Here is a 12,683-nt window from a genome sequence, read left to right on the forward strand (position 1 = left end):
ATTTTTGTGTTTTTAGTAGAGAGGAGGTTTCACCATGTTAGCCAGGCTGGTCTTGAACTCCTGACCTCAGGTGTTCCACCCACCTCAGCCTCCCAAAGTGCTAGGATTACAGGCATGAGCCACCGTGTCCAGACTATTTGGCTCTTTTTTAGTTCCATATAAATTTTAGGATTGTCTCTTCTAATTCTGTGAAAAATGATGTTGTTATTTTGATAGGAATTGTACTGAATCTGTAGATTGCTTTGGGTAGTATAGTCATTTTCATTATATTGATTCTTCCAATCCATGAGCATGGGATGTATTTCCATTTGTTTGTGTCATCTATGATTTCTTTCAGCAGTGTTTTGTAGTTCTCTTTGTAGAGATCTTTCACCTTTCTGCTTAAGTATATTACTATGTTTAGGGTAGCCTTTTTTTTTTTTTCTTTTCCCAGCTATTATAAAAGGTACTGAGTTCTTGATTTCAGTCTCCGCTTAGTCCTTATTGATATATAGCAGTGCTACTGGTTTGTAACCTGAGACTGTTGAATTAATTGGTCAAATCTAGGAATCTTTTGGAGGAGTCTTTCGGGTTTTCTAGGTATACAATCATATCATTGGCAGAGGTAGTTTGATCTCCACTTTTCCCATGTGGATACCCTTTATTTCTTTCTCTTTCATGACTGCTCTGGCTAGGACTTCCAGTACTATGATGCATAGAAGTGGTGAGAGTGGGCATCCTTGTCTTGTTCCAGCTCTTAAGGGGAATGAATGCTTTCAACTCATCCCCATTCAGTATGATGTTGGCTGCGGGTTTGTCATATATAACTTTTATTATTTTGAGGTATGTTCCTTCTATGCCTAGTATATTGAGAATAAGTATCTTTTTTTTAAAAAAAAAAATTATTATGGGCTGAGAGTGGTGGCTTGTGCCTGTAATCCCAGCACTTTGGGAGGCTGAGGTGGGTGGATCACTTAGCCCAGGAGTTCAAGACCAGTCTGGCAATATGGCAAAACCCCATCTCTACTAAAAATACAAAATTAGCTGGATGGTGGTGGGTCTGTAGTCCCAGCCACACGGGAGGCTGAGGTGGGAGAATGGCTTGAGTCCAGGAGGCGGAGGCTGCAGTGAGCCACAACCTTGCCACTACACTCCAACCTGGGTGACAGACCTTGTCTCAAAAAATAAATAATTACTATTTTTATATAAGGGAATCTCCAAATGAAATTGTGTAATATCAGGCCAAGCATGGTGGCTCATGCCTGTAATCCCAGCACTTTGGGAAGTCGAGGCAGGTGGATCACCTGAGGTCAGGAGTTCGAGACCATCCTGGCCAACATGGCGCAACCCCATCTCCACTAAAAATATTAAAAAAATTAGCCGGGTGTGGTGGCCTATGCCTGTAGTCCCAGCTACTTGGGAGGCTGAGGCAGGAGAATCACTTGAACCCGGGAGGCGGAGGCTGCAGTGAGCCGAGATCATGCCACTGCACTCCAGCCTGGGCAACAGAGCGAGCCCCCTTCTCAGGAAAAAAAACAAAGAAAGAAAGAAAAAGGAAATCGTGTAATATTGATGCAGAAGAGCAGTATGGCAGACTGTGGACTCTCCATTTGAAACTTTCAATTTCCTTTTCTGTAAAATGGGGCTGACATTGCCTGCTTCCGGGGAGCCGTGCAGATGCAGATCGCATGGTGAACTGTCAAGTATCTCAGCAATGTAATTTATGACCCATCCTGCCTCCTGCTTTACTGGTTTCCCTTGCGTCTCTCCAGGTCCCTGCTCTAATCTCAGTTTCCCCACTTCTTCCAGGACCGGCAGAGAACAAATGCCAAGAACTCTTGTGCAAGTGTGACCAGGAGATTGCTAATTGCTTAGCTCAAACTGAGTACAACTTAAAGTACCTCTTCTACCCCCAGTTCCTATGTGAGCAGGACTCACCCAAGTGTGGCTGACTACCTTGACTTGAAATGCTCTTTCGCACAAGGAAATAAAGCATCCTCTCAGTAATGAACAATAGCATTCAGTTATTTGCAGAAGGGAACCCAAACCAAGTGATAAAGCCACAATCTTGTGTTTGCTTTCTCTCCCAATCCCGGAACTCAGGACTGGAGCCCGTGTGGTTTGCAGTTAAAAGCCAAAAGTCCTGCGCCTATTTTATAAAACTATGACTGCATTTATCACTGTGTTGGGTTTGGTTCCATTTTTGAGGTTCGCTCCATCTTTATGAAAAGGTGGTCTTTGTCTTCTAACCTGCTTGGATGGCTGGTAGTCAAATGTGAACCAACGCCTACCATGTGCCTGGCCATGTTTTATGTTCGAGGTTGCAGCAATCAACAAGACGGCCATACGATGCCCACCCAGTGAAGTTCAAGTCCAGTAGCTGTTAGCTAAGAAAGAGTATTCCCTTATCCCACTACACCTTAAAATGTATTTCCTGTCCTGCAGCGGTGGCTCATTTCTGGAAGCCCAGCACAATGATTACAAAAGTGGTACATACTCGTTGCTTTTAAAAAAAAAGTACAGAGAAATATAGAGCAGAAACAAAAATCATTCCAGTTCCCACAATTCAGAATAATCTGCTAGGATCTATAGTTTTAAAAATGTAGTTCCAGGCCGGGCGCGGTGGCTCTCGCCTGTAATCCCAGCACTTTGGGAGGCTGAGACAGGTGGATCACGAGGTCAGGAGTTCGAGACCAGCCTGACCAACATGGTGAAATTCCGTCTCTACTAAAAGTACACAAATTAGCCAGGCATGGTGATGCATGTTTGTAATCCAGCTACTTTGCAGGCTGAGGCAGGAGAATCACTTGAACCCGGGAGGCAGAGGTTGCAGTGAGCTGAAATCGTGCCATTGCACTTCAGCCTGGGCGACAGAACAAGACTCCATCTCAAAAAAAAAAAAAAAAACAAAAGTAGTTCAGATTATACTGTATGATGTTTATAAACTTTTCTCCATGTCATAAAAAATCTTTGGAAACTTCATTTAAAATGTCTGTTAGGGTTGGATGAGGTGGCTCATGCCTATAATCCCAATATCCCAATACTTTGGGAGGCTAAGGAGGGAGGACTGCTTGAGGCCATGAGTTCAAGACCAGCCTGGGCAACATAGCAAGACTCTATCTGTATAAAACAAAAAAAAATTAGTAAGGCATGGTGGCATGCAGCTGCAGCCCCAGCTACTTGGGAGGCCGAGGGAAGATAACTTGAGCCTACAAGTTCAAGGTTGCAGTGAGCTATGATTACATCACTACACTCTGGTCTGGGCAACAGAACAGGACCTTGACTCAAATAAATAAATAAATAAATATCTGTATTAGATACCATTTTATAGACTGACTGTTTTTGGATATTGGAGCTATTTTCTGTTTCCATTAGTGGCTTGACGAGGATGCTTGTAAATACATCTTCACCACTCCCATCCCCATAGCCTATTCCTTAGCACGGATTTGCAGAAATGGCATTTTTGGATCAGAGGATCTGAGTATTTTTGGAGACAGGGCTGTCACCTAGGCTGGAGTGCAATGGTGCAATCTCAGCTCATTGCAGCCTCGACCCAGGCTCAGGCAATCCTCTCACTTCAGCCTCCCAGGTAGCTAGGACTACAGGTGCATGCACTCGCATCCGGCTACTTTTTTTATTTTTAGTAGAGATGAGGTTTCGCCATGTTGCCCAAGGTTGGTCTCGATCTCCTGGGCTCAAGTGATCTGCCCACCTCAGCCTCCCAAAGTGTTAGGATTACAGGTGTGAGCCACCACACCCAGCCGGGTCTGAGTATTTTATTTTTATTTTGTATTTTTCGGAGACAGTGTCTCATTGTGTTGCCCAGGCTGCCATGCAGTGGGGCAATCTCAGCCCACTGCAACCTTTGCCTCTCGGGTTCAAGCGATTCTCCTGCCTCAGCCTCCTGAGTAATTGGGATTACAGGTACCACCACAACACCCAGCTAATTTTTTTTTGTATTTTTTTTCCCCCTGGAGACAGAGTCCTGCCCTGTCACCCAGAGCGGGAGTGCAATGGTGTGATACCAGCTCACAGCAACCTCCACCTCCTGGGTTCAAGCAATTCTCCTTCCTCAGCCTCCCAAGTAGCTGGGATTATAGGCGCAGGTCACCACACCTGGCTAACTTTTTATTTTTAGTAGAGACGGGGTTTCTCCATGTTGACCAGGCTAGTCTCCAACTCCTGACCTCATGATCCACCCCGACTTGGCCTCCCAAAGTGCTGGGATTACAGGCATGAGCCACTGCGTCCAGCCTGGACTATTTTAGACACCCTCTTTAGATGTGCCCATCCTGCTATGATTGGTAAGACGAGGTAGAGGCAGCCTGTGACCCCTGATCTGAGTGTGCCTGTCCTTCCTGCTGATGATAAGGAGTAAGGTCCTGCCCAGCCTGTTTGCTCTAGGCCATAGCTTTGCCCCAGTCCCTGAGCAAATCTGGGTATTACTCATCTTTGAAGCAGGGTGTAGAAGCAGGTAGGGACAGTGTGGGAGGCCATGGGATGGAGGTGGATGGCCCAGACCCAGCTTTGCAAAGCCAGTCAGCACCAGCTTGGTGAGTTTTGCCAGCCAGCCTCCATCTATTCACCTGTAAAGGATACTGGCAACCCCTGGGTGGCATAAGACCAGGGATGTGTAAACACTGCCATGTGAGTGTCCATGGGAGGTCACAAGCATTAAATAGGTAAAGGTAAGCAACCCTGGGGCTTGATGTGCAAACACAAGCAGGAAAAAACCCATTTTCCCTTAGAGTGGCTCCTTGGCTCAGTATCTGCATCAGGCTGGGGGATTTCAGCGAGTGACTAGATTGACTAGATTTTTTTTTTTTAGAGACGGAGTCTTGCTCTGTTACCCAGATGGAGTGCAGTGGTGCGATCTTGGCTCAGTGCAACTTCTGCCTCCCGGGTTCAAGTGATTCTCCTGCCTCAGCCTCCCAAGTAGCTGGGACTATAGGTGCACACCACCATGCCTGGCCAGGCTAGTCTCGAACTCCTGACCTCAAGTGATCCATCCACCCTGGCCTCCCAAAGTGCTGAGATTACAGGCATGAACCACCATGCTCAGCCCATGACAAGAAGATTCTATCAGGCAATGCAGAAGTTTTGTGTTTTCTAGACAATTGCTTTTTCTCTACATATAGGTTTTATCTGTATAAAAATCTTTATTTTTATTTCAAGTAATTTCTTCAAACTTCCAGATGCAACGTTTCAGTAAAATCTTCACTGAAAGATACAAAGGGTTAATTAATGGTTCATGGCGTCACAAGAGAGTATTTCGGATGTAGGCCTACTTCTGCAAGGCCAGTCTTCTGAGATGACATCTCACACCTGCTGTGTTCACATTGGAAGGAAATAAAAGGCCATAGTTCACCTCATTCCATATTTACAATTATAGCACTTGGTGTAATTATACCTGCTGTGTTATACATCAGGATAGGACAATAAAGATTATACAGTGTGAGGTCAATTTATAAAATATTTCCTCGAACAAAAGGACTATCCTGGAATTTATTTTACAGATGAATTTTTTTTTTTTTTTTTGACAGAATCTCCCTCTGTCACCCAGGCTGGAGTGCGGTGGTTCAGTCTCTCTCCCTGCAACCTCTGCCTCCCGGGTTCAGGCGATTTCCAATTCCAAGTAGCTGGGATTACAGGTGCAGGCCATCACACTTGGCTAATTTTTGTATTTTTAGTAGAGATGAGGTTTCACCATGTTGGCCAGACTGGTCTTGAATTCCTGACCTCAAGTGATCTGCCTGCCTCACCCTCCCAAAGTGTTGGGATTACAGGGGTGAGGCATCGCCAAAACAATTTTAAATAACATGGAGGCCACTCAATCTAATGGGAACTGCCTGACATCTCTCTCAATCTCTCCATTCAGAGAAAGGGATCCAGACTTTCAGTGATTTCCATAAAGCAGAACAATAACAAGCCCACTGACTACAAGTCTAACCATCATTCTAGGCTCAAACTGAATCCTTTGAGTTTTACTCTGAATCCTAGCAACTCTTCAATAAGACAGAATTGTTGATTGAATTTTGGGTTTTCTTCGGTACTTTTTATGTGCAACTCTCCATACCTATGACAGAATCTTTCTTGTTTTCCTAAACTTGACTTAGAGGACAGGCCAGGCCCCAATAAGCCTGGTCTCGGGCTCTAAGATCTAGGATCCTCTGTCAGTCACTGAGGTTGGGGAGGGGACTGATGTGGCGCCCTTATGATGTCACCCACACCGTGTCCACTGAGGACCCTGAGTCTTGTCAGCCGTCGGGGACTGAGCCGCCTAGTCCCTGTGAGGAAGGCGGCTGGGTGGGAAGGGCCGCTGCTGTGTCAGCCAAACAGACAATCCTCCCTGTGCGGATGTCAGTCCCTGCTGATGCCACCCACAGGCCGACGGGGAGAGGACATGGTTGGAGTGTTTGACATACAAAGCAGCACCTTGTTTTACTGGGGGTAGAAAATAGGAAGTCTGCTCCCTGCCTCACCCCTGTTACGCGTCAAAGCTCAGACCTCAGCGGGACTTGAAGAGTCTCACCCTGGGCAGTGCCAGTCACAACACCTGGGTTTCCAGCCGCCGGAGTTCCTTGACCACAAGATCAATGTTAATAATTGGGTTAAAGTACAGGGCCCAGTAAAACAAACAGTTGCAAACAAACTGAGGGATGAGGGGCCAGAACATGGCCACAAAAAGCCCCTGCGTTGATACTTTCCAGAAGTGGCTCCACATCCTCTGAGGCACAGTCCTGAAACAAGAAGAGAAGAGGCTGAATCAGAGGTGCTTCTCATGACCACGCCCGGAAGTCCAGCCCCTCGGCCTTTTCTGGGTGCTGGGAAGAGCGTGGCTGCCTGTGCTGAATGTCCTTGTCTTCTGTCCCTGGGGCCTGAGACCTCTGCCTACTCAACCCATCTTTAACTCTCAGGGACATGACCTAGAGGGAGCTTCTTTGTCCCTGCACCGGGCAAGGCCTCCCTGTGACAGCCTCAACTTCACCTGCTTCATCACTTTGTTAACACTTACATAATTTTTTTTTTTTTCTTTTGAGACAGGGTCTCATTCCTTTGTCCCGGCTGGAGTGCAGTGATGCAAATGTGGCTCAACGGCAGCCTCGACCTCCAGGTCTCGTGATTCTCCTGAGTAGCTGGGACCACAGGCACACATCACCACATCTGGTTTTTCTTTTTTTTTTAGTAGAGACAAGGTGGTCTCGCTATGTTACCCAGGCTGGTCTCAAACTCCTGGGCTCAGGGAATCCTTCCACCTCATCCTCTGGAGTAGCTGGGACTACAGGTGTGCACCACCATGCCCAGTTAATTTTTTGTATTTTTAGTACAGACAGGGTTTTGTCACATTGCCCATCTTGGCCTCAAGCAATCCTCTTGCCTCACAAAGTGCTGGGATTACAGGCATTAGCCAAGGTGCCTGGCCATCTATTTTTTAACATATATATTTTCTTTGTTAGGCTGTAGGTCCTCACAGTATAGACTGTCTTCTTCACCAAAAGATCTGCCATGCCCAGCAGAGAACCAGGAGTACAGTAGGGGGATAAATAGGCAAATTGTGTATAAATAAGTGAGTTTGCTAAATGGAAAGAAATGAGGGAGATTCTTTTTTGATTTTTACCTAGTGAGTCACCATGGGAAAGGTGAGAGAGATTGTTGGGTTCTCAGAACCATTCATAAGGCTGCGAGTCACAGAATGTCAAGGTAAAAGGCTGCAAGGGTGGCAGTGTTACTTCTGCCTGTCCCTTTCTTCTGGAAACAGCTTCTAAGGTTTTGGGGTTTTTTTGAGATGGAGTCTCGCTTTGTCGCCCAGGCTGGAGCGCAATGACTCAATCTTGGCTCACTGCAACCTCCACCTCCCTGGGTTCAAGCGATCCTCCTGCCTCAGCCTCCTGAGTAGCTGGGATTACAGGCACCCACCACCATGCCTGGCTAATTTTTGTATTTTTGGTAGAGATGAGGTTTCACTATGTTGGCCAGGCTGGTCTCGAACTCCTGACCTCAGGTGATCCACCTGCCTTGGCCTCCCAAAATGCTAGGATTACAGGCAAGAGCCACCGCACCCAGCAACAGCCTCTAAGTTTTGGGGATTCTCTCTCCTTTGTTCTTTTCCACGTGGTCTGGGTAGGGCTGAAACCAGCCTCTGGTTGTGGGGTGAGCTCATGCCCCAAGCCTGGGGTAGCCCTGCAGGATTGGGGTGATGGATTGCGGTGGGCATGTGACCCAGGCTGGGTTCGTCAGAACAAAGGCGTGGGAACCCTGAGACCTTTTCCAGTGCCACGGGGAAGGAAGTGCTTTCTTTCTGGAGGTTTGTTAAGCTGCACAGATCAAAGTCTGGAGTGGAGAAGCCGAGGGCCCCCACACGAAGAGAGCTGCCTGACGCAGAAAACACAAGAAAGAACAGTGCTGTGAGGGACAGAGAAAGAGCCAGTCCTGGTGACAGCGTTTGGGTCTCAGGGTCCAGTCATGCTTGAAGCCTAAGTTATTATTATCCTAGTTGGTGGCAGATCAGGATTAGAACTCATGCCTACAGAATTTCCCATGAGATCTCTTTATGCTCTACCTTACTGCCATTTTCTATAAAGCACCCTGTGGAGGCCAAAGCAACTCCATATTGGATGCTAATCTGCAATGCTGACTTCTCACTAACTCCGGTTTGGGGGAAGCCTCTAAGATCTCTGGTTTATCTAATGTTTCCTGTGTACGAACACGTATGTCACATAAATCCTGCCCTTAGGTGAAACAGCCTTGATGTTCTCGTACTTACCATAAATCCTGACCCTAAGCAATTGTTCTGCACATCCCTTCTGAATGAAGCATGTATGCCTCTTCCCTATGTATACAAGTCCCGGGTCTGGGGATCCACCATCTTGTCTCGCTGCCATCCAAGACACAGATAGGACTTCTGTTTGCAAGGCCTTATTAAATGTTTCTTTCTGAGAAAATGAATGTGTCAGCTTCTTTCTTCAGTCCCTCAGCTTCCTCTGATTTAGGGGACAGGTTTGCACAGGCCTGCCTACCTTAAAACAGACCCTTTTCTACTCAGTTGCTTATTCCTTGATTATTAAAATCCTTTGACCCCCTCCCCCTGAAATTAAATGGTATATTATTACATAAAGACATATAGGAAAATACTTTTAACAATGAGCACCACAACCCCCACCCCAAAACACAAGGTAATTGTCCTATTCACTGCTTAAGCTGGGTTTCTCAAAGCAGAGTCTGAAGGGTCTGGGTGGACAGAGGATTTATTTCAAGTGTGAGAAATAAAAGATCTTTCCCTCACTTGGTATTTCTTTCCCATCCCCAGTTGTGACAACCATTAAAATATACTTACTTCAGTTCACTTCTTGACCAGATTCTCCAAAAGGAGAATAATTCCAGAACTGAGAGTAACATAGCATTGATGATGAGAAACCGTGATGTCCAGTAATGGACCTCCAGCCAGTCCCAAGCAAACTCGGCAATCAGCTGGTATGGAAGGAAGGAGTATTTGACCAGGAACTCTCTCCACTGCTTCCACGTAGGCTCCTTAAGATCCTTGAAAAATAACACACAGATGCAAAAAGTCATGACGACTGACTTTTACACAAAATATTGTGATGATCAGGCTGGGCACGGTGGCTCACACCTGTAATCCCAGCACTTTGGGAGGCCTAGGTGGGTGGATCACCTGAGGCCAGGAGTTTAAGACCAGGCTGGCCAACATGGTGAAGCCCCATCTCTACTAAAAACACAAAAATTGTCCAGGTGTGGTGCTGTGCGCCTGTAGTCCCAACTACTCTAGAGGCTGAGGCAGGAGAATCACTTGAACCCGGGACGTGGAGGTTGCAGTGAGTTGAGATCACACTACTGCACTCCATCCTGGGCGACAGAGGGAGACTCCGTCTCAGGAAAAAAAAAAAAAAAAAAAAAAAAATTCTGATGATCACAGTGAGTTCTACATTGATTACAACATACACACACATCCAACAATCTAAAATGAAATTTCCATCCATCAACTCATCTTGTAATAATTAGTCTTTTTTTTTTTTTTTTTGAGACAGAGTCTTATCTATCACCCAGGCTGGAATGCAGTGGTGCTATCTCGGCTCACTGCAGCCTCCACCGACTGGGTTCAAGTGATTCTCCTGTCTCAGCCTCCTGAGTAGCTGGCATACACCACCACGACTCGCTAATTTTTGTATTTTTAGTAGAGACAGGGTTTTGCCATGTTGGCCAGGCTGGTCTCGAAACTCCTGACCTCAGGTGATTCACCCGCCTCTGCCTCCCAAAGTGCTTGGATTACAGGCGTGAATCACTGTGCCCAGCCATAATTAATCTCAAATTAAGTAAATGTTAGCAAAAAGGTTGAAATGAAATGCTTGTCACATAATTATGAAAGCTCAGAAATACAAATCTAAGCATGAATTATGAATAAATAGAAATAAATTTAAATTAACCAGTGTTTTATTCTCCCATCACTGCATGGGTAGCTTGAACCATTTCCTAAATTCAACATTGGCTATGGTAGAATAATGGTAGTTTGTGGGAAAATTACAAACACTCCCTTCTCCCTCCAAAAAAAGGTAAATTTTGTGGTGGCAGGAGGAAAAGCTTTCCAATTACAGATATTAGCAGATAAAAAATTAGCCTGATGAACAAGCAGAGGCTGTTGGAGCTCATTAAAATTGAAGGGTTGGGTGCCAGGTGCAGTGGCTCATGCCTATAATCTCAACACTTGGGGAGGGCGAGGTGGGAGGATGGTTTGAATTGAGTAGTTCGAGACCAGGCTGGGCAACCCTGTCTGCAAAAATGGTGAAACCCTGTCTCTGCAAAAAATGCAAAAATTAGCTGGGTGGTGGTGCTCGCCTGTAGTCCCAGCTACTTGGGAGGCTGAGGTGTGAGGATCGCTTGAGCCCAGGAGGTCGAGGCTGCAGTGAGCTGTGGTTGTGCCACTGCCCTCCAGCCTGGGAGAAAGAGTGAGACCCTACCTCCAACAGTCAATCAATAAATAAAATTAAAGGTCAGGGTCTCTGCACAGCCAGTCTGGTGAGGTAAACAGCAAGTGAAGACTGGGTAATGAGAGGAGGAATGTGCAAGAGATCTGATTAGCAGGCTTCAAACTATATTCAAGGCTGAAAACAGTTAGCCAGACACTTGATTGTAGTGTTTACAAGGATCTTTGGGGAAAAAAAAGGATCTCTGGAGATTTCAAAATGGTTTTATTATTTATGGGTGTGGATTATACTTGATGATTCCTCTATCCATGTGACTTGATATGAACAGGTCAGGACTGGCCTCAAGAGAAGCAAAGCAAAGGATATTACTCTCAAATGACTTACCAGACATTCTGAAGGAGTTCATGGGTTAAACTGAAGAAACATGGCACCCATGGTGGGTAGCAATCTCTGCAAATAACTCAACGGGGGAATAATTTTACTCCAGGCACTGTGCAGACCTACCAGAAGCTTGGTGACGATGTCCTCCCCAGAGCTGTCTTCTTGCAGAGGGCAGATGGTGTGGATGAAGGGTAGGAAGGTGTCAGTGTAGTCAAACAAGTACAGGTAGAGCAGACCCAGCCTGGGGGAGCTCTTGAGGGCGTACAGCAAGAACAGAGACCTGCCTGGGTTCACAGCCTGCAGAGGAGAAGAGTACAGGGCCACATTACAACCATAGTGGTCAGCTGCCCACCCACGCCCCTTCCCATCTCTAGCTTGTTGCCATCAGCCTTTTTGCATGGTATGTACAATGCATGAATGAGTGAATGGCAAGAAGAGGTCAAGTGATCCACATTTTGGGTTACATTGTATAAAGATCCGATCTTGGCGGGGCATGGTGGCTCACGCCTGTAAATCCCAACACTTCGGGAGGTTGAGGTGGGAAGATCACTTGAGGTTAGCAATTTGAGACCAGCCTGGCCAACATGGTGAAATGCCGTCTCTACTAAAAATACAAAAATTAGCTGGGCGTAGTGGCGCATGCCCTGTAGTCCCAGCTACTTGGGAGGCTGAGGCTGGACAATCACTTGAACCCGGGAGGTGGAGGTTGCAATGTGCCGAGATTGCGCCACTGCACTCCAGTCTATGGAACAGAGAGATATTCCAGCTCAAAAAAAAAAAAAAAGATCCAATCTCTAGCTATAGCTGGGGGAGGGTTGAAAAGCATACTCTTGTACCCTCCTTGCAGAATATAGCCTTTTAAAAAAGCTATTTTGAAAAAGGTATCAAAAAGTCTTAAAATTGTTTAATTCAATCAGTCTGTAAGTGGGCACCACTTAATGCAAAGAATCCGAAATACAGACTTTATATACAAGATGTTTAGTACTGCATTGAGTATAATAGTGAAACCAGTGAAATCTATGGTTACAGCAGATTCTTAACATGGAATTCACAGTCATTTTCATTTTCTTCACTTTTGTAAATCAAGTTTTACTACAGTAAATGTTTACTTCCTTATTATAAAAGTAACTGAATAGATGACTCAGGCTAAGCGCGGTGGCTCACACCTGTAATCCTAACACTTTGGGAGGCAAGAGGATTGCCTGAAGCCAGGAGTTCAAGACCAGCCTGAGCGACAAAGCAAGACCCTGTCTCTTAATTTTTTTAATTTTTTGAGACAGAGTCTCGCTCTGTTGCCCAGGCTGGAGTGCAGTGGTGCATTTTTGGCTCACTGCAACATCTACCTCCTGGATTCAAGCAATTCTCCTGCCTCAGCCTCCCAAGTAG

At 45.9% G+C, this 12,683-nt stretch overlaps 2 protein-coding genes across 2 annotated transcripts in view; one reads left to right on the forward strand and one right to left on the reverse strand.

Moving 5' to 3' along the window:
- PLA2G10 (phospholipase A2, group X) overlaps nucleotides 1–1,990 on the forward strand; it is a 39,927-nt gene extending 37,937 nt beyond the window's left edge. Inside the window, exon 4 of the mRNA XM_011983660.1 lies at nucleotides 1,789–1,990. Coding sequence (XP_011839050.1) covers nucleotides 1,789–1,931 — 143 coding nt within the window. The 3' untranslated portion in view covers nucleotides 1,932–1,990. The remainder of the gene's footprint in view (nucleotides 1–1,788) is intronic.
- Nucleotides 1,991–5,114: 3,124 nt separating this feature from the next.
- BFAR (bifunctional apoptosis regulator) overlaps nucleotides 5,115–12,683 on the reverse strand; it is a 52,786-nt gene continuing 45,217 nt past the window's right edge. The window contains 3 exon segments of the mRNA XM_011983661.1: nucleotides 5,115–6,719; nucleotides 9,314–9,516; nucleotides 11,421–11,594. Of these exon segments, the coding sequence (XP_011839051.1) occupies nucleotides 6,527–6,719; nucleotides 9,314–9,516; nucleotides 11,421–11,594 (570 nt within the window). The 3' untranslated portion in view covers nucleotides 5,115–6,526.

Source organism: Mandrillus leucophaeus, unplaced genomic scaffold (assembly GCF_000951045.1).
Source record: "Mandrillus leucophaeus isolate KB7577 unplaced genomic scaffold, Mleu.le_1.0 Scaffold253, whole genome shotgun sequence".
In the NCBI taxonomy this organism is placed as follows: Eukaryota; Metazoa; Chordata; class Mammalia; order Primates; family Cercopithecidae; genus Mandrillus; species Mandrillus leucophaeus.